General features: G+C 43.2%; 1 protein-coding gene across 4 annotated transcripts in view; it reads right to left on the bottom strand.

Moving 5' to 3' along the window:
• GALNT7 (polypeptide N-acetylgalactosaminyltransferase 7) overlaps positions 1-23,848 on the bottom strand; it is a 103,358-nt gene that overhangs the window by 26,649 nt on the left and 52,861 nt on the right. For all 4 annotated transcript variants that reach the window (XM_072123861.1, XM_072123854.1, XM_072123873.1 and 1 more), the window contains exon 3: positions 368-534. In XM_072123861.1, the coding sequence (XP_071979962.1) occupies positions 368-534 (167 nt within the window). The remainder of the gene's footprint in view (positions 1-367; positions 535-23,848) is intronic.

The raw sequence follows: 23,848 nt of genomic DNA on the forward strand, positions 1-23,848 counted from the left end.
AGAATTTGGTTGCTTGGGTATTTATTCCTGTACTGTGGTTCGTATAATTCCTAGGGAGGCATTTTGTACTGTGATTGTTGGTACATGTAGGGTGCTGATTACTGTTGTGGCCCCTTAAAGTTAAGTGGTCCCTTGGACCAATAAATGTTGCTCACTAAATCCTTAGATCAGAAATAGAAGAGACATTTAAAACGAAATGTATAATTTTTATGACATATATTTGTGGGGTCATAGTCGGCCCATTTTATCACAACTCTGACTCCACCAATATGGTCAGCGACTCCACAGCCGTGATTGGCAGTGATCTCTTGTCCAGGATGGGTTTTCCTAACCTCAATTGACTTAGGAGTTTTGGAGCAGAACCCACCTTTGTTACTGTAATCATCTATCATGACAATCTCAGCCAGGTATCTTCTCGGCGTCCTCTTGATAACACTGTGAACGGTCCTCATGAGTGTAGACCAGCCTTCATTATGAAAAACAATGACCACGCTGGACGTCAGCAGGTTCTCATCGTAATGCCAGTACTTGCACCTGGAAATGACAAGTTACAATCGTTATTAATTGTAATGACCAAAACAGTACATCAATCACTACTAGCCCGGCTCTACAGACGCATATATCAGAGAGATAAGCAGCGGCCAGACATGAGTAGCGTCACCTATCTATCCAGGAAATCACTCCTGACACCTTAGAACCATGGGGATTAAGACTGGACATCCCATAACATATCAGACACTAGTTTTCTAAATATTATAATTATAGCAACACAATATTTAAAGAGGACTTGTCACCCATAAAAAAGCACTAGGAGCTGCTTACTAAAGTAAGGAGTCCTTTCATCATACAGAAATATGATGCATGGAGTCTCTGTCAGCAAATCTGCAGCGCTGACACAATAAGAACTGTTTGCTGCATTTACACAAACGTGTGCCCACCCAGATATGTCGGGCGAGCTGGAGAGGAAAGGTGAGAGCTGCTACTCTCCATTGAAAATAGAGTCACACAGCTGTTTTTACAGATGAAGATAGAGCACACTCTTATCTTATTTGCAGCCACGGCGCCATAGACGACTATGGGGGACATATATTTGTCTGTATATTTGCAGCCGTGTATATCCCCCACATACGTTCATGTTAAAGCAGCCTTACAGTTTGGCGCTGCAGTTTGACCAGCAGACAGGGATTCTTCTGTTTGTTGCATAGACTTATGTCCATATCCATACAAAGGTCCTATCCATTCTGTAGCCGGCATAAGGATGCCCAGTCTCCTATCTGTCTCCTGTCCTGACATTGTATTCTCAATAAAATAACGATTCTGAGTCATTTTTTTCTTATACCACCAATATGTTCTGTTTGGCTACAAAATGTATATATATAGTGACAACTGGGTTTTACCAAACTCTTTTGACAAAAAGTGTGTTCCTAGGCAATCTTGTACTGGCAGCACTGATCGGACCATGGGGCACATTTACTTACCCGTCCCGTTGCGTCTGCTGATCCGGAATGTCCAACGAGGATTCGGAGCTGCCGCGATTCACTTACAACGTGCGCCCAATTTCTTGAATGTGTCGCTTCCCCGCTCAGGTCCGCCGGAGTTCACCATCTTCTTCCCGGTGTATGTGAGTGCTGATTATGCAACACAATTTGAATTTTAAATTATGCGGTTTGTCCGATGGGCACTCCCCCCAATTTGTGCTGCACGAAAGCTGGCGCCGATGTGCCAAAATCCGATCGTGTGCACCAAAAACCCCAGTGCAATTCAGAGCAAATCGGAAATATTCGGGAAATCCATCGGAAACGCTTCCGACATACCCTTAGTAAATGTGTCCCAATGTCCCCAACTGGTAACACGTTCATTCTAAAAATTGAGTAGGAATAACAGAGGGGCAGTGCAATGAGCAGATCCCCCCACATCATTATATTAATAGATATTGTACTAATGCTCCTCTTTACCACAGCTGTCTGTTATTTTGCAGTCAGACCCTTTCCTTTCTTTTTCTAAATAAAGAATATTTTTATGTAAGTGATATAAAGGATAATTTGAGTCGTGGTAACATGTGAGTATATAGGAGCGGAGCTCTCACCCCGGCGCAGTGATTATAGTAGTGCTGGGCGCAGATCCCTCCTAATAGAGCGCAGAGCACATAATTATCTCCCCGCACACTCGCTCACTGTTCCTAGTCAAAGGCCTCCTCTCCCAGCCAGTGCATTAAAGGAGAACTTGTAAGTACATGATTCTGCCATATGAAAGAGTCAATATGAAAGCTCCCCCAGAGATTAAATGTGGCATATTGTGGATGTGTATAGTGTAAGTGCCAGCAATCTTTCCTGTCGGCGCTGGAGAGCCGTGTTTGTCTTCGGTGCCCTTCACTAAAGGACATTGGCCTGCGATTATGAATGGCGCAGATCAAAGCTGGAATACATAAGGGGAGATTTATCAGGGCTTATTTACCACAAAACTGCTGTAGAAGCCCTGCAAAAATCGCAATGACTTGCAAAACGCCAGCAATTGCGATTATTTTCCCCTTCACGGCATCCAGATGACAAGTGTGTGTGAAGGTGGCGTGGCCGGTGACACTACCCTGGTCATGGGAACATTCACCTACGATGATTGCATGGTTTTTTTTTTTACACATACCTACGCCAGCTAGTAGTCTCTTGATGTATCCGGAACCGGAGGGGCGAGTTACATATGATAAATCTCCCCCTTACAGTGTGTCCCCCATAAAACTTAATGCCTCCCTGCACTTCTTGCTGATGTACAACACCTTGATCATAAGTGGAAATCGAAGTCTTGCTCTTCTGTAACTTTTGTACTTGGTCTAAATTCAAATGAAGAGTTTCTTAAAGGAAATCTACCATCAAAGCCCATCATTATAAACCAGGGACACTTACTCATAGTTTCAGGCACCATAATTGTGGTAATTTTCTTATATTTGTTATCTATGGCCTCCTTCCTTCTAAAGTCAACTGTTAAAATTATGCAAATGAGTCTGCAGGGTTCCTAGAGTTCTTACCAGTGCCCCTGAGCTGCAGCTATCATTTACTTCCTCAGAACTTTCCTCTCCTTCACTGCAGCAGAGGAAGTTTCAGCACACAGTGGGAAGGGGAGCCCAGGAGATCTCATTGGCACAATTAGAAAAGATTTTAGAAGGCAGGAGGCCATGGATAAGAAATATAAGAAGGTTTCCACAGTCACAGCGCCTGGATCTATGAGTAATGTCCCTGGTTTATCATGATGGATTTGAACGGTAGATTTCCTTTAAAGGGGTTGACCAGAATTAGGGATTTCTAAATATAGGTCACATATATACATCACTTATATATAGGTGATATATATAGGGTATAAAAATAACAGACGCACAATACTCACCCCTCTCATGTTCCAGTCCCTGTCGGTCTCTGTTTGAGGCTCAGACGCACCCGCTACAACCTGCAACTGCCTCTGTAACAAGTGGGCACAGCTGTCTGCCAAGCCTCTGTATATAGACACAGGTCAGCAGTGACTTACAGCGCTGCGCTGATGCATCGCAGAGGGGTGAGTATAGCACAGTTATTTTTATACTCCACCTCCCTAGGACCTACTTTTCAAAATTCCTGAAAATACCTTTAAGATACATTTGCAAAGCAAAGTTTAAATCACTGACCCGCTCTAAGGGCTTTTGCCAAGTGTGAATGTTACCCCCTATCCACCAGGGGTAACAAAGCAATGGGTAGGAGACCAACCACTGAGATCTCCACCAATCACAAGATCCGGTGTTGGGATGGAGCCCCCCCTGCCCATGGTCCGTATTAGCCTAGCACACACCGCCATGTATTTCTATTAGCTCATCCTCTTTGATGTGCCGCCTTTTCTATTGTCGTCGGTGCGTGAGTGGACCTGATGAAACAAGGGCCACAAACAACCCACCACTGAAGAGAAGAAAGCCCAATACATATCTTTTGGTTACTAAGCAGCTGTGTATGGCTAACTGTTTTTTGGGTTTCGTAATGTTATGAAACAAAAATCTGTATTGTATTGTTATATTGTTGATTTAAATATAATATCACAAGTAGACCTTTTTTTTAGAGCTATTTTTCTTGATGAATTTTTAAGTCCTATAATTTTATGTGTATTTAATAAAAAAATGGATGTTTATTTTTCATAATATCCTGCGCCTTTTGTATATTCACTGATAGCTTTGTCTGTAGCGGGAGCCATCACACAGCAGGATACTTTCATTATGAAATTGTTCTTCTGTGACCGATCCCATCAGAAGGGAATAGACTGGGAGCGCTGCAGTCTCTTATACATTGTATAGCGGCGCTGCTTGTGCTGAAGCTGTAACCAGGCCACGTGATGAATACAGGACATCAGCGGCTTCTGTGGCACAAGCCAGGCTCATCTTCAGGCTCTGATCAGCTGGAGCGCCGACTGCTCCGACATTGATCACTATTGATCTACAAAAGATACAGAGATTTATCAGAAGTGTCCGAGAGCAGAACTGCTCCACTTGCCCATGGTACCCAATCAGAGCTCAGCTTTCATTTCCCCACAGCTGTTTATAAAATGAAATCTGAGCTCTGATTGGTTATCATGGGCAACTAGCCTGCTGTTTGGACGTTCAATAAAGAACTGTAAGTTTATTTGCATAACATGCCTATGTGTAATCCCTGGATGGCTGTATCACCACCACGAGCCCCCCATCCTCCATCACCCAGGGATCCCTATATGCACACACCACCCGCTGGAGACCAGCCGGGCTGTGGGACAGCCCTCCGGTCCCCATACCAAGCACTGTGACATCAGCATGCCCAAGGCCGCATAAGCCAGCCACTCCGGTATTCTGGGTCCCGGCTGCCCCAGCCAACGAAGAGAGGCCAGGCCCCGGTGGGGGATATTACACAGTTTGCATCTGCTCTAATAGTGACTAATAAACCATAGTGTACAAATACTAAGCAGACCAGTGCCATTCAATATGTATACAGAAACATGCAGGTCTGTGTTACTACATAGTACATCCAGGATCAATGCTGGTAAAGTTCACTGGGATTTTCCGTTCAGACAAATTCAGTGAGTCAAAAGTGCAAAATGCAAAAATAACCTCACTGTGCGATGAACAACAAAAAGTAAATCCTAGTAATAACATAAGTGCATATAAATAAGCCCAGAATTAGAAATACTTTACAACCGAGAACGGTGACTCAAAGCATAGCCACACACTGCTGGTAACAAAGAGCAGAAACCATCTGCTGTACATTGTACATGTGCGGAGGGGGCCTGGAGGAAGCCCACAGCCCGGGCCTTGCCGAAAAGAAGAGGGAGAATAAAACAGCCCATACAGAGGGAAGACAGACAGCAACAAATGTCTGATTCTTATAGCAGCCATAAAAGCCGCCCCTTGAAAATTAATCTGCCAGCAAGGCCTGGTATTTGCAAGCATCTGAAAACAATCTATTAGTCTGTTTTTAACTCGATGGCTTTTGAGTCGGCTTTTAGTAGCCATAATGCAAACTAGGAGCACATCCCATCCAATTACATGTACTTCAGCGCCGCGCGTCCTGGAGGGACGAGACCTCACAAAATGTAAATTAAACAGCAGAAAAATATTCAGCATCCCCAGCAGATGCAAAATGTATCTGTAATGTAGATGACAGGTCCTGGCACAGACTTATAACCTATTCAGGGGAGATGAAGGCATAAAATCTAAAATATGACATCAATCTTCTGCATAGAAATGGATTTTATGTATGACATAGCTGCAGTCACTGCAGAACTAATGCCGCTGTAATACTACTACTGCTCCTGGTAGTAAGGTATTAATAACGGATGAATATCTGCACCCATCATAGTACATGCAGTTATATTCCAAGGATAAGGCCCCCTGCACACAACCGTATACTAGCTGTATGTACGGTAGCTAGTCCATCAAGTCCAACCTATAAGATTCCCATAACATGTGTTATTATTGCTCTCCAGAAAGGTATTCAGGCCCCTCTGGAACATGGACAAAATATCCACCATAACAACCTCCTGCGGCAGAGACTTCCACAGTCTCCCCTTAGTCGCCTTTTCTCCAAGTTTAGTAATCTTTCATTGTATTCTAGTCCCTCCGTTGACCTAATAAGCTTGGTTGAGAGTCAGCGGGGGCCCGACCCCTGGGCCCGCATTGATGATATCAGCGAGTGAGTGGAGACAGAAGCAGAGAGCTCCAAGCACTCTACGGAGGCCACACTCATCTCATCTACACTGCAATGAGAAAGCCAGGACAATACAGTGTATGGAGCTATCTACTTCTGCCTCCATACACTAAAGCCCAGATCAATTATTATGGATGTGCCAGTTTTCTGTTTGCAACTCGACAGAATTCTGCTGCATGTTCTATGTTTCCCCATGGGGCTCACAATCATCCTACCAGTATGTTTTTGGAGTGTGGGAGGAAACCAGAGGACCCGGAGGAAACCCACACAAATACAGAGAGAACATACAAACTATTTGCAGATGTTGACTTGGATTGGACTTGAACCCAGGACCCTTAGCACTATGAGGCTATAGTGCTAACCACTGAGTCACCGTGCTGGACCTGTGGGAGAGGTTTATCAATCTGTTCAGACCAGTATTCTGGAGTAATTTGCACCTGAAATTCCTTGTGCCATATTTATTAAGGGTTTTAGATTATGTTTGGGCATGTTTCCATCTTATTAGAAAGGGGCCTGGCCTCAGGAAAATGGACATAGGGTAGTCCGTGCGCCAGAATATTCAGTCGGAAACTAAACCAACTAATAGCAGGTGTAAAGTAGTAGTGTCCATAATCCAGCAGGATTAATCTGGCGCAGGATAGGACTGTGCACTTGTCTATTCACCAACACTTCCATAAATCCCCCTGCGTATTAAACCTTTCTGCTCCTTACAAGTTAATGGCTTCAGGTACATTACAGAGCAGCCGTCATCACTTCTGTTATTCCTCTTACACATTTTAATAAATCGGCAACAGTTTCTACAAGGTATGTGACACTGTGACCTCCGATTACAACTGGAGAGCCCCCCCCTCCATTATAAATCCCAGTCATCAATTTATATTTCTACTTTCTGGAAGGAATAGCAGCACTAAGCAAAGATGCCCCAGGTTTTACTCCTACTCACAAGGGCAGCTCAGGGTGAGCAGTGATGTAACTTGAATATGCAAGGCCCCAGTGCAAAGTCTGTGCCAGGCCCCCGACTATAATGTATGGTATATAGTAATAGTCTTCTCATATGGGAAAGTGACACCTTGTGGGCCCCCTAAACCTCTTGGGCCCGGTTGCGATCGCACCCTCTGCACACCCTCAAGCTATGCCCCCAAGGGTGAGTCTTTAAAGGAAGTCTACCATCAAGATCCATCATCATAACCCTGGGGCCTCCGTGCGGTAGCATAACAGGCTGTTACACTGTGCAGGAGCACTTCCCCCTCTCTGTGTGCTCTCTGCTTGAGATTACCATCAGGCAGTGGGAGGGGGAAGTGCTGAAAGAGTACGAGGAGGGGAGACAGTGTAACAGACTGTAAAGCTGCAGCATGTACCATTTTGTTACACCCACTAGAGCCCCTTAGGCTCATTAGCATGATTTTAAAAGTTGATTTTAGAAAGAAGAAGGCCATGAATAACAAATATAAAAAATTAACACGGTGCCTGGGTCTATGAGTAAGTGTCCCTGAGTTATCATGATTGACTTTGATGGTAGATTTCCTTAAAGTCTGTTTGACGTTTGTGCATCAAAAACATCAAAAAAGTATATGTCAGATGTACCATAAGCTTCAGGTCACCTGACAAACACCAAAAAAAGTGTTGGCCATCTTTGGGCCGGGGCCCTCTGCAGTCTGCATATTTTTTTCTGTAGTGTAAACTATTCAAGACGCTTGTATTCAGCCGTTCAGTAATTTGATGATGTACAGTGATATTGAACTCGTGCAAATACCAATGTATAAGGTCATAGCAAATGTCCATCAATGCAAATGTGACACGTCCAGCAGAATCAATTACAGATCAATAGTGAACGCTGCATTACTCTTGTAACAAAACAAAGACAGAGGGGCATAAAATGTGATGTCTTATATTAGGACCTCAGAGCAGCAGTGCATTACTCTCTGTTATCCAATGCGTTGAAGGTGGACTGGAGCCTGATACCAGCAGTGCACATAATAACATAATAAACTTGTGAATCGAGGATGTGCTGCGGACTAATAAAGAGAGAGCACAGGTTATGTCTTCGGTGTGATAAATATCTGTACTGTGCGTATCTGAGCCGCAACGCATGAAACCATCACCACTGCATCTCAGTGGTTTCGGGAAAATCTGTTGCTGATTTCCATTAGTGCATCCCATTCGGCCTTAGTGTATATATTAGGTGTTAGGAGAACATTCTCAGTAGCTACAGTGTTTCCACTGGTCATGATGTGCAGGTGACGTCATCTAAGGTCTTGTTACACTTGTACAGTGTACCCCATGTATGTATCTGATCACATGAAATCACAGCAGCCTCCATGGAGGATGGGGAAGAATTGAAGTCTTTGGAGCTGTGATGACACCATGATACTGCCGAGTGATCAGATACATACATGGGGTAGATGTTGCAAACATAACTGGATAAAAGACCTTAGATGACATCACTCTGTTCACATGACATACTGAAAGAGGCATGGGATATGGGAAGGTGTAGGTGGGAGGTGCCAGATTAGCAGGACACACCCCCTCTGATGCCAGGGAATATAACATCAAGTTGATTTATTGGGATGTAAGGGAAACCATTTTTAGCTAAAAGAAGGGTATCTGTTAGTTAATAGGCCTCTATGGGAACCTATCACTAGCTGTATATGGGAAAATGTGGTGACATGCCCCCTTTAAGTCTGTGTTGCAGTTCACACATTGCACTTGAATCACCCTTTGAAACAACTACATAAAGGAGGAAATCCCGGACGCTGATGCATTTAGACCTAAACGCGATCATTTGGGAACTGACAACACGTGTTTTGCCAGTTAACAGTGAAACTGTAATAAATAATAACACATTTTGAAATATTATAGGGAAAGAAGAGATGGAGGTAAGTACAAAATGTGTACTGGCCAAAAGAGGCTCCTACAACCCCATAGTATTGCCAAGCTAAGGTCCGACTGGACAATTCTATAAAACCTATTATTACCCACTGAAGGGAAAAATCAGACCCAACAAAATATACAATGCAATAATCTTTATTGAAACAAACTCATAAATATGTTGTTAAAAAGCAGCAAGTAGATCTGACACACACAGCTACTTACCCCTGGTGGGGCATTTTACATAAGGTACAAACAACTGTATATAACATAATAATAATAATAATACTACACAGAGTACAGGAAGTGTAAATTAATGTATGTGTAAAGAAACGGACCCGAGGGTAGACAATGAATAGCTAACACGCACCCATAGTTTTCACACAATGCCAACGTAGGACCCGGGGTAATGCTGTCCCCGTGGCGCGTTTCGGCTACTGATAGGCTTCGTCTGGGGGGAGGCTATCAGTACCCTTCAGTGGGTAAAAATAGGTTTTAAGTGAAGCTGTAATGAAGAACAGAAGAGCGGCCATGATAGTGATTGTTCTCTAGGAGGGTAAGATGCTGCAGTGAGATAGTCATTAGCATCGCTGCACGGCACTACGGGTGTCCGCCACATACTTTTTATGACATTTCCAGAAAATAGAAGATCACAGAAAGATGTTTCTATAAAAATATTACTGGGAGCAGCGGGCGCAGGGAATGTATTATAGGACATTGCCAATCTCAGCAGCTTCTACCTGTGCGTGTACTACACATACACATACACAGGACTCCTCTCATGACTAGGGTTCCTCCTGAAAGTGCATGAAAACTGCATTCAACCTGCAATGTCTCATGGCCCATAAGGCTACACAGGCAGTTACATAAAAGATAGGTTCTATAGGTTTGTTCTTAAGTTAAATTTGTATGTAAGTCGGAACTGTATACTTTTTACCAAAATCCAGAGGTCAGTTTGCAACTAGGGGTCATCTGTAAGTCGGGTGTTCTTAAGTGAGAGACCGCCTGTATATACTATGAATTTCTCCACTGTGACTAATAAAGGATTATCTTATCTATATATATGCTGCATCTCATATACACAAAATTCAGAGAACTTCAGCTCATCGGCCGTGTAACCAGGTCCTTATAACCTTCTGAGTGTTAGAGTGTGCATGTACATGCTGGCATTGGAAGGAATAGCTCATAGGACGGCCTTGTTGTACCTAATATCTCGGGAAGGACTTCACTGCCCCTCTGTCTCCATTCAATGACTACAGAGGTCACATAAAATATTCCAGAAATATTTCCCTTCCATAGTTATATGGCTGAGGTCTCTGTTAGCCTCTGATCTGTAGCAATTAGGATCTGGAGACATATAGGATACCTTACAATAGTAATGAAGGTGTCCTTGACTAGCTCAGCAGAAATCCTGCTAGATAATTGAGAAACCCATCAATAGGGCAGGATGGTAGATTTTTCTGCTAACATAAGCATTTTATAGTCTATAGATTCAAGAAAAGGGGAAGGGTCACAAGTAACACGTGTATTAGGTAATGATTACTTATACCTGGAGGAGATAATAGGGGCTTTAGGCCTGGTAAAAATAATATTGTGACCTACTATACAGCGCCCATACATTCCTGCTAGAGCAGTAATATCAGATAGTATGGAGACCATATATAGGAATGGTGGTCCATGTATGTAATGTAATCACTACATGTGGGGGAAGGTGTCTATGAGATAAACCACTCTAAGCTATTCACATAGGACACTTGTAGACGTGATCGCTGGGGGTCCCTGCAGTCAGACCCTCATCCCCTATTCTATGGATTCTCTTAATGTTCCAAATATTTATATGACATATATGTGACATTCTACATCATATAGACTGTAAGCTCTTGGCCCTCACAGCTATGGTACCATGTGAGCATGCTATTACTGTTATGTCTTGTTGTATTTGTATATGTCCCACATGATCTGTACAGCGCTGTAGAATATGATGGCGCTATACAAATAAAAATGTATTATTATTATTATTCATGCAGTGGTACTTACTAGGCCTATTAGCTTGTTAGCTCTACCCAATTCAGTCTCACCCCTGTTGTAATTTTTTATCAATATTTAAGTTTAAAGATATAAAGTGACCTCACTCCTATTGTTCCATATGACTGTTTGTACTCTGTAATGTATTATTATATTCGTATGTGTCCCCTATGATTTGTAAAGCGCTACGGAATATGATGGCGCTATATAAATAAAAATAATTATTATCATATGGACAATGAGCTCTGTGTCCTTCAGACATTAGATCACTGCCACCAAGCAGTGAATAGCCCCTCCCAGCAGGACGCATATAGGTCGCCATCTTGTGGCAGCATTTGTAACTACTCCACAGCATACCGGTCATAGAAATGATGTGCACACTCGAGACAGGGTTATAAAAAGTGAAATAACCTTTATATTTTGATATTTCATTGCATTAAATGGATTCCGCACATTATTTTTTTATATATAAAAGAATCCAAAATATAAAAAAAGATGTATGTTACTCTCCGGGATGTGTGATGGTGACGCTGTGATACTGAGGAGGAGCGGATTTGTCATCGGTGTGATAGGACAGTCATGTCAGCCTTTGGTTATCTCAAGGAGCCAAAGGCTTTTGAAATGTTAAATAGACTTTGATCACGACTTGTTTTGCTACTTGGAGACATCAGCTTTCAAAGGCAAATATGTCATTTAAAATTTTTTTTTTGGAATATATCAATGTATGCTCCTGTCGTAAGGATAAAATTCATAGTGATGAATGTATCTATTAATGTATCTATAATATATGAAGTGAATAGGTGAAAATTCCTATAGGACTGCTGGCAGGTAGAGGGTCGTACACTCCGAGTTACTAGGGCTCCTTGCTACATGCTCTAATACTCCATGCTACAATACCAGATGTTTATTGTTTTCCAATTCAAAGGAATTTCCAAACTACTAAAATTTATAAAAATTAGAGATCAAGCTAGGCAGAAGTCCTGAAGAACTGTTACAATAACCTTGATGTATACTGTCAGTATCATAGTGACTGAAAAAAGGTCCTATAAGTGCACTATGGGCAGTCCTTCCCCCTAAAGTGTTCCTATCACGAAAAGGGAATCTGCCACCAGATTTTACCCCCTTAAACTATTAGGTTGGGTGTGACATTTTATTTCCTAGAATTCCCTCTTTTATGTGAAATCTCACCTGTTTATCAACTTTATCAAAAAATATAAAGATGAGAAAAGTCATCTTTTGTCTGAGATGAGTCACTTTTAAAGGTTGCAGGGGGATGCCCATATCTGCAGTTCTGTACCTAGAAACATGCTTTCATTGAATTTCATCTTTCAGATTGTGGTTCTGGGATCTCCAGAACGGCAGCTAAAGAAAGGGAATGGGACTGGATCTCTATCTGCAGCTCATTTTTCTAACTATTTCTTTAACTCTGTATCTCTGGTAGTTTACAGAACCAAAAGCCTGATGTGATCTGAAAGATGAGATTCTTATCTTTAACATGACAACTCAATCACAGCGCTATATAACGGAAGATGGGGGCGTCAAACAACAACCCATCTCCATTCAGCCTCTAAAAGTGACTTATCTCAGGCAATATATCTCAGGCTCCTTTCACCTCGGCACAGGCTTATCTCAGGCTCCTTTCACCTCATTTGCATATGACCTTTTATAGGTAAACATGAACAATTTCACATAAAAGAAAGAATTCATACCCTACCTGAGGGTGCTAATGGGTTAAGTGGGATAACATTTGATGACAGGTTTCCTTCTTTACAATCCCTCCTTACTGAATGATGACTGTAGCAGAAGCTTAGAATTGCCACACAGAGTAGAGGGGAGGGGCAATGGAGCACTTTAGGGTGAAGGACCGCCCTCGGTGCACTTCTAGAAACACCATTTTTAGATCATAGGACTCCTACCTGTTTATTTATTTTTAAAGAAAAATATATCTCTAAAAGACATTAAAACAGCCCTAAGTGTAGAGGACTCCAGCTGAAAGCCCATAGCCTACAAATACATCACATCTGCACTGTTTATAGGGACATGTATTGGTCTTCATCTGGTGAATATAAATGTGCATTTCTCGTCCTATGATATCATTCGGGATGTAACAATCGTGGTGTCGTTTTTTCTAAGAATAACTGACAATACTGAGCGTTAATCTGAGCAATTATACTAAAATCTAGGTCACATTTTCATTGCGGTGCCGTGTCTCCAGCTTGATACTAGCACAAGAGCAATGTCTGTCAGGACTGAATGTTATAAAGAACGTAATGGAGGCAAAATATGCAAACTCGGATTTTCTACCGCTCAGCACTCTGCATTGTTATATGAGTATTGCTCCACTGAGAACAATTACTCCTATTCAACATCCAGCAGCAAGTGGCAGACACAACAGAATATCACGTATATCACAGGTTACTAGCCGGATTACAGCAGCCATGTCCCTAGCAGCCCATAGGAAGACACCGGACAGTATGCTCAAGCTTAAAGGAACACTAACCATATAAATACTTGCTAAAGAAAAAATATATATATATACACTCACCGGCCACTTTATTAGGTACACCATGCTAGTAACGGGTTGGACCCCCTTTTGCCTTCAGAACTGCCTCAATTCTTCGTGGCATAGATTCAACAAGGTGCTGGAAGCTCCTCAGAGATTTTGGTCCATATTGACATGATGGCATCACACAGTTGCCGCAGATTTGTCGGCTGCACATCCATGATGCGAATCTCCCGTTCCACCATATCCCAAAGATGCTCTATTGGATTGAGATCTGGTGACTGTGGAGGCCATTTGAGTACAGTGAACTCATTGTCATGTTCAAGAAACCAGTCTGAGATGATTCCAGCTTTATGACATGGCGCATTATCCTGCTGAAAGTAGCCATCAGATGTTGGGTACATTGTGGTCATAAAGGGATGGACATGGTCAGCAACAATACTCAGGTAGGCTGTGGCGTTGCAACGATGCTCAATTGGTACCAAGGGGCCCAAAGAGTGCCAAGAAAATATTCCCCACACCGTGACACCACCACCAGCCTGAACCGTTGATACAAGGCAGGATGGATACATGCTTTCATGTTGTTGACGCCAAATTCTGACCCTACCATCCGAATGTCGCAGCAGAAATCGAGACTCATCAGACCAGGCAACGTTTTTCCAATCTTCTACTGTCCAATTTCGATGAGCTTGTGCAAATTGTAGCCTGAGTTTCCTGTTCTTAGCTGAAAGGAGTGGCACCCAGTGTGGTCTTCTGCTGCTGTAGCCCATCTGCCTCAAAGTTCGACGTACTGTGCGTTCAGAGATGCTCTTCTGCCTACCTTGGTTGTAACGGGTGGCGATTTGAGTCACTATTGCCTTTCTATCAGCTCGAACCAGTCTGCTCATTCTCCTCTGACCTCTGGCATCAACAAGGCATTTCCGCCCACAGAACTGCCGCTCACTGGATGTTTTTTCTTTTTCGGACCATTCTCTGTAAACCCTAGAGATGGTTGTGCGTGAAAATCCCAGTAGATCAGCAGTTTCTGAAATACTCAGACCAGCCCTTCTGGCACCACCAACCATGCCACGTTCAAAGGCACTCAAATCACCTTTCTTCCCCATACTGATGCTCGGTTTGAACTGCAGGAGATTGTCTTGACCATGTCTACATGCCTAAATGCACTGAGTTGCCGCCATGTGATTGGCTGATTAGAAATTAAGTGTTAACGAGCAGTTGGACAGGTGTACCTAATAAAGTGGCCGGTGAGTGTATATATATATATATATATATATTTTTTTTTTTTTTTTTGGGTCGGTCTAGTGTGTGTAAGATTGTTCTTATTGGTCTTGTTTTTATGTATAATTATAAGGTACAAAAGAATTAAAAAAAAAAAATATATATATATACTTGGTTAGGCTTCTTGCACACTAACTTATGGGGGAATGTGATCCGGCCACACAATCTCCGTCTATGGCACCCGGTCACGGTGCAACGAGCACATGCTGTCTCACAGCACAGTACCGAGCCGGGCGACTGGATGCAAAATTATAGAACATATCTTGTATTTTGCTGTATTACGTTGCCTGTCACTCAGCTTTCAATGGAGGGGGAGGGGGAAGTGGTGAGGAGTGCTCACCCCTCCTCTCTCCTGCACCCTGCTGTATGCTTGCCCAGGCTAGTGAGAATGCGACCTTAGGCTCCAGTATTTTCTTGCAGAGAAAAATTGTGTCCTGCTTCAGCTGAAGAGTAACTGCACCTAACCAAAGCATAGGGCTAAACATCATGGTGTCCTACTGAAGACAGCACATATAAGAGACTGCTGCTCCAGCCAGTTGTCCAGAATCCTGTCATAGAACTAGGAGAAAGCATCCATAGTTGAGCTAACAAACTTATCCATATCCATGCGTCTTTCTCAGCTATAATTCTAACAAATTTCGGAGAAGTTTCTGAAAGTAGAAATCCTGAAACACCAACTTCCATGGGAGTTTCCTTGGGATGTCTTCCTTCAGAATATGCTACAAGTCTTTTCATTATCTCACATTTTGACCATGTGTGTATGCTCGTGTGGCCTGATTTTTAAATAAATGTAATCCCCTTTCCTTATGGCATAAGGAAAGCGATGAGCAGGTACTAGTATTTGTGAAAGTGATCCAGTGAGACCGCCCGTTGGACTCCCAAACGTAACTACTATTGATGGAGGACTTCTTATATGTCGGGAAGTAAGAGTTTTAAATTGATGATAAGGCTGCCTTGTAGGTATGTTGAGATTTATAGCCATGGATGCTCTACTAGGGGATTCTGGGAAAATAAGTTTTCCAGGATGGGATGAGGAAAACCACGCCAAGAAATCAAGCATGACCTACAAGAAGCCTAATGACATGTGCAACATCCCCCATCGGGGGCCTAGCCTTGTCTTGAGGCCTGGAGACAGCCCGGGGCCCAGAATACCGGAGTGGCTGGCGGCTGCGTCCTAGGGCGCACTGATGTCATGGTGCTTGGTATGGGGACAGGAGGGCTGTCCTACTGACTGGCAGGTCTCCAGCAGGTGTTGTGTGCAAGAAATTTGGAGGGAGAGGCTGATGTACTGGATCTCCCTGGGGCAACCTCTGAGTGTCTGTAGGATGAGTCCCTGGGTAATGGATGGGGAGCCCGTGATGGTGAGACAGCCGTATCCAGGGATCAGACGGAGGCAACGTTGTGCAAAATAACTCACAGTTCTTTATTGAACAACAGCAGGCAATGGGCCTAAACGGTCAACAGCACATTCGGATTACTGGAGTGATCATGGAGAGTGGTCCTCAGGAATAGGGCACCAGCATGGTAGTAGATCCAGGCTGGGATGGAGCTGTGTCCAAACTGTGGAAGCTGCAGCTCTGGATTGGAGTCTCCCGAGTCTGGTCCTGGGATTAGGTTAAGTGTCAGTACTGAAGGTGTACTAAACACTGTCTCTCTCTCTCTTCCCTCAGTCCATGTGCTGAGAGCATGTGCTCTCAAGAGAGTTGGTGGTCCAAGAGGCTGTGTTCCTCCCTGCCCAGGGGTTTTATTCTCAGGTCAGGTGGTAGCTTCTCTCCAATCACACTCCAGTTTACAATGAAGCAACAACAGTGCTCAATAACTTACACCCACTTAACTATTGCCTGTTCAGGCAGAATCTACAGCTGCTGAGATCTCCCTGCATTATCCCTCGGGCGAGTTGCGTAGGCTCACCAGATGGATCCTGACAGGTACAGGGACCTATTCGCAACTTCTACCTTGCCTATACGTTGGCAGGGGTGTTGCACATGAAGCGGGATTAAAACCAAACCGTTCTTGAAGAAACAGGTTCACAACTGTAGACAGCACTGTTTCGACCTGCTTGGGTATCTTCAGTAAAGTGTAGGAACTGGTTCGGCCGAGTGAGAAGCTTATGACTAGGGTCGGAAAAGTAAGAGTTGTCCTTATGGAGACTGCCAATTAAGGCTGCCTTGAACTTCAGATCCAGCAATGTAACAGTTAATACAGTGCGGTGTTGCAGTTCTAATGACAAATGGTAAGCGCTTACATCATATTTCTGTAGGATGCAAGGATCCCCATCCTGTGCCAGGTGTACCACTTGCTGTACACGCTCATGTGCAGTTAGCCTTATACTGAACCTTTTCCACTAAACAATGTATCATCAATGTGACCAGGTCCTCCTGCTCTATAACATGCTGATCAAATACTAGAGCACCTGATCAATGTGACACAAGCGATGGAGCGGGCTGACAGATAAAGTGTTGTCTGCACTGACAGGTGACCCATTCCTGATATAATCAACGTATTCATCATCTGATGAATAAACCTGGTAATTCTATTGTCACCTTGGCGTCTCACAGGATTATACGTCAGAAGAAAATATGTCAGCGATCCCCTCCCTTTCAGCAGGTGCGGCGGCCTATATATAGTAATTACTGTGCCCTGCAATCCTGCGAGAGTAAGATTAATGGAGCTAATTACACATAATGCCTGATATACCTGACCTACATGAATACAAATATCATTACAGGGAATAACCTCTTCCCCGCTGTCACCTCCTCCTCCATGTGTGACTCCAGGCAGCCGTGTACACAGGGTGACCTTCATTTCATCTGTGCTACATTCACCATTACACCCAATAAACTCCACCGCTCTTTCCATACTCATTTATTAATATTTCATGACAAATATCTACATATTTTATCTATCGCATATTGAATGATGCTTACACTACAAGCAGCGTAATAGATGCTGTATTGTTGGAAATTGTTCAATCTTCACGACTTATACTTTTCCATAGGGTATCCATCCTATCAGAATCCTAGGACAGCAGTGAAGACTGAACCAAAGTGTGACACCGAAAAGTTCCTCCATTTAACCTCTGCGTTGTGGAGTGCACATGACTGACATTAGTGGTCACCTACCTTCTGTACAGGGGACCCCCATACTTCAGCTTAGAGAAAGAGCCGTCTCTTTTTAGTAAACTGAGCCAAATCATCCAGCTCACTAAGAAGAGCCGGATTGCCCATCACCAACACCGTGCAGAGCACTTCCCCCTCCAACCAGTGAAGCTGCAGCATAGAGGGGCTCTGGTAACAAATTAGAATTCCCAGTTTTGTGAAATCTTGACTATCCTATTTTTAAAAAAATTACTTCCAAGGTCACATGAAAATGAGAAGAGTCACTTTTTGCCTAAGATAAGTGTATGTATAGAGGCTGAACTGGGAGCATCACTTTAGGACGCTCCTATCTTTTGTTCTATAGTACCTAGAAACATGCTTTTGGTGTTATATTGAAGATAACAATCTCATCTTGCAAATAACATTGCAGTTACAGAAAAATGCCAGGATTGGATTTTTATCTGCAGCTCACATTTTCAGCAATGTTTAACTTTCTGTATCTCCTGTACTGTAGATCGCAGAAACATAAGCCTCATGTGATTTGAAAGACGAGATTCTTATCTTTAAAAATCCCTAAACAGTAAGCAGTGACTTCTCTTGTCCGACCGTGCTGGACTTATGCAAAAGACTCAACAAGGAATAACCAAGAGACAGCGCAATGTAGTGTCATAAGAAGAGATAATCCAGCACTTTAATATTATTAGGAATAAACAGACATGTCTCAAGAGCTGTCCGGACCCCTTTAACCACCTGCGGTAAAAAAAACAGGGTGGAAAGGGAAAACTAGGCGGCAGTGAGGGAATTCTGGAAATGACTAAATTGCTTGTTCCAGTTCAATTACTAATGCGGCTTTCTGTGACAACATTTTGCACCACAACAGGCCGGCTCTCCAAGGGTGTACGGAGGAGGAGGATGGTGACACGATCTATAAATAGAGCAGAAAGATGGCTAACCAGTCACACCGTGTGTACATGAGGCAGGGGTACAGGGCCACATACGTATATGGGTGGCACCATGAGAATTTTACCTCAGCCTATATAATCATGCAAAAACATATTCATCAATTGGTATTCAGGGCGAGTTACATTTCATAAGGTGTGAGAGCGAGATGAACTAGCTATAAATAGGTGAGACGCATAGGGATTCAGTCTTCAGAGGCGTAGTATACTGTATATATATATATATACACAGAAGGATCTGATGGAGAATCAGAGCCTGGCCCTGGCTATCTATTAGTCAGTCACCACAGTGAGGGCACACAAGTCCTGCTGTCTGTGTGGCAATAAGCCCCTATTCCCTTCATACTATTAGATGGGAGGTGAATATATATCAGGTACTGAGAGTGCCGATCCGTAAACAGCTAGAAAACGTCTCACACATCACATAGCAGAGGTCACAAAATGCTTGTGTAGTAATCCACCTCACAAATTGCCTCATAAATATTTAGCGAGCAAAACTCAATGGCGCCGTGTCATTACTATTCCTGTAACTCCTCACAAAGTGTCCTGCATTCATGAGAGAAACATGAAAATGTATACACAGAAATGTGTGCATAACCCGCATCAGCCTGCAACAGTGTAATCAGGAGACACAGGACCTGCAATCAGGAGACACAGAATAAGGAGACATAGGACCTTCAAATCAGGAGACACAGGACCAGGAGACATGGGACCTTTAATCAGGAGACACGGAACAAGGAGATATAGGACCTGCAAATAAGGAGACAAAGGACAAGGAGACATAGGACCTGCAATCAGGAGACAAGTAACCAAGAGACATAGGACCAGGAAATATAGGACCTGCAAATCAGGAGAAACGGGACCTGGAGACATAGGGCCTGCAAATCAGGAGACACAGAACAAGGAGACATAGGACCTGCAAGTCAGAAGACACAGAACCAGGAGTTACAGGACCGGGAACCATAGGACCTGTAATCAGGGGACATGGGACCTGGAGACATAGGACCTGCAATCAGGGGACATAGGACCCACAATCAGGAGACACAGGACCAGGAAACATAGGACCTGCAATCAGGGGACATGGGACCTGGAGACATAGGACCAGCACTCAGGAGACATAGGACCTGCAATCAGGGGACAAAGGACCTGAAGGATCTAAAGGACCATAGGTTCCACAACCAGTAGTCACAGGAAAGGTTCCCCTTAAGTAAGTCTTGTAATATGGCAGGGGCCCACAGAAGAAAAAAAAACACAGGATAATGATCACTTTGACATCACTGCCAATTTGGACCTCCTGGACTGATTTTATCTCCCTTTGGAGGACCCAGCCTATGACCTGTTTTTTTGGCCTGCGTCTCCAGTCAAGTGTTAATGTTTTTGTGATAAATGTACCATAGCTGCTGCCATCATGGTTGGAATGACATGGGTGTGACATGACGTCTGCAGTCGGGCACACCCTTCTTCAAATGTGAGGCACAAGTTTGTCATCTGGTTGGTATTTGCTGACCTGCCTGCAGAAACTCGAACTCTGCCTTACAGAGTGAGAAAGATGTGATTTTTCTTCTAGAAAATACAACAAGGAGTCATTTAGACCAAAGGGAAAGCTATAAAACAGAATATACTAAATGGGAAGAGCAGGGAGATCTATTATCCAGTGCTGAATCATACTGTCCGCTCACAGCCAGGTACCAGGCCTGAACACCACTCTATGTGGAATACAGAACACATAGCTTACATTATAAACACGTCCTAAACATAAAATATAAAGGTGTTCTATGGATAATATAATATATATATTATATTCCATGCATTCCCTTAGGCTATGTTCTCATCATGAAACCAAAAACACAAAAGATAGAAGCTTGTCACCAAAAAATGTATAGTTAAAAAATTATTATCTTTATAAATGCAAAAAAGTGTAAAAAATGCAATACATTGAAACAGCACTGAACGGCACTTTGTAAATACGAAATGTAAGTATAAGTACCTTATATACTCGAGTATAAGCCTAGTTTTTCAGCACAAAAAATGTGCTGAAAAACCCAAACTCGGCGTATACTCGAGTGAAAAAAAAAAAAATATATCTAAACTCACCTTTCCGGCGACCCCTGTATATCTTCTGTGCGATCTGTCCGCCAGCGGCGGCAGGCTATATACACTGGGGCAGGGTCTGGCAGGCTATATACACTGGGGCAGGGTCTGGAAGGCTATATACACTGGGGCAGGGGCTGGCAGGCTATATACACTGGGGCAGGGTCTGGCAGGCTATATACACTGGGGCAGGGGCTGGCTGGCTATATACACTGGGGCAGGGGCTGGCTGGCTATATACACTGGGGCAGGGGCTGGCAGGCTATATACACTGGGGCAGGGTCTGGCAGGCTATATACACTGGGGCAGGGGCTGGCTGGCTATATACTATGGAGCAGGGGCTGGCTGGCTATATACTGGGGAGGCTGTGACCAATGCATTTCCCACCCTCGGCTTATACTCGAGTCAATAGGTTTTCTCAGTATTTTGTGGTAAAATCAGGGGCCTCGGCTTATACTCGGGTTGGCTTATACTCGAGTATATACGGTACGTAATAGTTTCAGTAACTGTGCCAAAAACATATGATTACAAGTACAAGGTATACAAAATACTGTTTGTACAATTTGCTCCAGCCTTCTTCCAAGGAGTTAATGTTCACATCATGGTTTTTGGCCTCCGTATATATTCGGGTATAAGCCGAGTTGTGCCAACGCTCGTCGTAGCTTCTTCTCTCCCAGTGGCTTCCAGACAGAGGCATGTCTGCCCGCACTGCCTGGAAGCCACAGGGAAAAGAAGAAGTCAGAGCACCGGGGGAAAATAAGGCTCTGGGCATTTCATTATTGTGGGGGCTCTGCTGGACATTTTATTAGTGAGATGAGGCTGCTAGGTATTTTATTAATCAGGAAAGGGTGTTGAACACTTTATTAATGAAGAGATGGTGCTGAACATTTTGTTAATGAGGGGATGCTGCTGGAAATTTTATTAAATTGTAGCAGCTGCATTTCCCACTCTAGGCTTATACTCGAGTCAATAAGTTTTCCCATTTTTTGTGGTAAAATTTGTGGCTTATACATGGGTTGGCTTATACACAAGTATATGTCAGGAGGACTCCAGGTCTATACAGGCAGTCCCTGGGCTACATACATCTTAGGTTCTGGAGGTTTGTTCTTAAGCTGAATTTATATGTAAGTCAGAACTGTATACTTTATAATAAAACCCCAGTCAAAATGTTTTTGGTCTCTCAATAAAGTTTAATTGGAGATGCCTTTCATAACTGTTACAATTGATCATTCTAGCCTACGGCTAAAGTACAGTAAATTACCAACATCCAGAGGTAGTAACTAGGGGTCATTTGTAAGGTGGCTGTTCTTATTTAGGGGCTGAACTTACTACATCGGTAAATCACTACAAAAAACTAATAAAAATGTATAATGCAAAGTGAGATAGAAAAATGTTAAAACTGTTAGCTAGCAGCCCTGGAGAGGTGTGTAACCATACCTTTGTGCATTGTGTTAGCAGCAGCAGGACTGTAAATAATGCATTTATATTCCCTAAGTTGTAGCTGGACTTGGAGCACTCTGGTTCAATGATGTGTGAGATCTCTTCATCTCACACACCAGTACACCAGTGTTCTAGCTACACTCCTGGAATATAAACCCATATATCACAGTCCTGCAGATACATACCAGTCAGTCCCCGGGTTACATACAAGATGGGTTCCATAGGTTTGTTCTGAAGTTGAATTTGTATGCAAGTCGGAACTGTGTATTTTATCATTGTAATCCCAGCCAGAACTTTTTTGGTCTCTGTGACAATTGGATTTTAAAAATGTTGGGTTGTCATAAGAACCAGGATTAACACTAAAGCTTCATTACAGACACCTGTGATAACTGTTATAGCTGTTTATTGTAGCCTAGGACTAAAGCACAATAAAATTACCAATATCCAGAGGTCCGTTTGTAACTAGGGGTCGCATGTAAGTCGAGTGTTCTTAAGTAGGGGACTGCCTGTACATAAAGGTACGGTTACACAGATCTCCGGGGCTGTTACAGCTCTGTTTAGTTGAAACTGCTGACAGATTCCCTTTAATATCTGTAGTAAAAATGTGTTTACATGATGGGCTGCGTGTCCCATCTGTGTCTCTCGTGTTTCTGCCAAAGACAAGATCTAATCCTTTCCTTTGGGAAATGATTTTCTTCTTTCCTTTGGGATCAGTTTCCTTTTCTGGGAAGAAATATGCAGATTTGGCCATGTAAAAATATTCACTAACCGAAATGTATCTGTCAAGGCCAAATATCCAGCTAATAAGTATACTGTATATTATTAGCTAGAGCCTGTTGCTTCTTCGCTCTATGAATGCATATTTGCATTTTAGCATCTACATAGTCTCCTCATGTAAACCAGTGGCGGAGAGCAGTATGCAGGCAGGGAATTGCAGACACTGCATGCCTAGTAGCCGGGGACTGTGATAGCAGGAGTAATTACCGCCAGCTTATTTCATTAAGCGGTATCAGACATGCAATTATTGTAGTGATGTAATTAAACAACTCATCATATTGCTGCTGCTGAAAGCACCGGCTCTACGGTCGAGCTGTTCCGGGCAGGCTTCATAGCCGAGGCATGATTGACTGGAATATTAAAACTTCTGTTTAGAAGATATTCAATTCAATTTATGAACTCAACAAAGGGTTTGCTGTGATTTGTGCAGAGATGAGTCCTTCTAAGGCGTCACACGGATGGTGGAGGAGGCTGTATGGCGGCACATAGAGCCCCCCCCCTGCGCTGTCCTCCACAATACTGAGCCGTTCTTGTTCTATCGTGCTCGGTCGGGTGCCGTATTGAGGAAATGTCTTCATACTACAGCGTGACATGGAGCGTAGCGTTCATTTTTCTGCCAGGTTTCTAC

This window comes from Engystomops pustulosus, chromosome 1 (assembly GCF_040894005.1).
Source record: "Engystomops pustulosus chromosome 1, aEngPut4.maternal, whole genome shotgun sequence".
Lineage (NCBI taxonomy): Eukaryota > Metazoa > Chordata > Amphibia > Anura > Leptodactylidae > Engystomops > Engystomops pustulosus.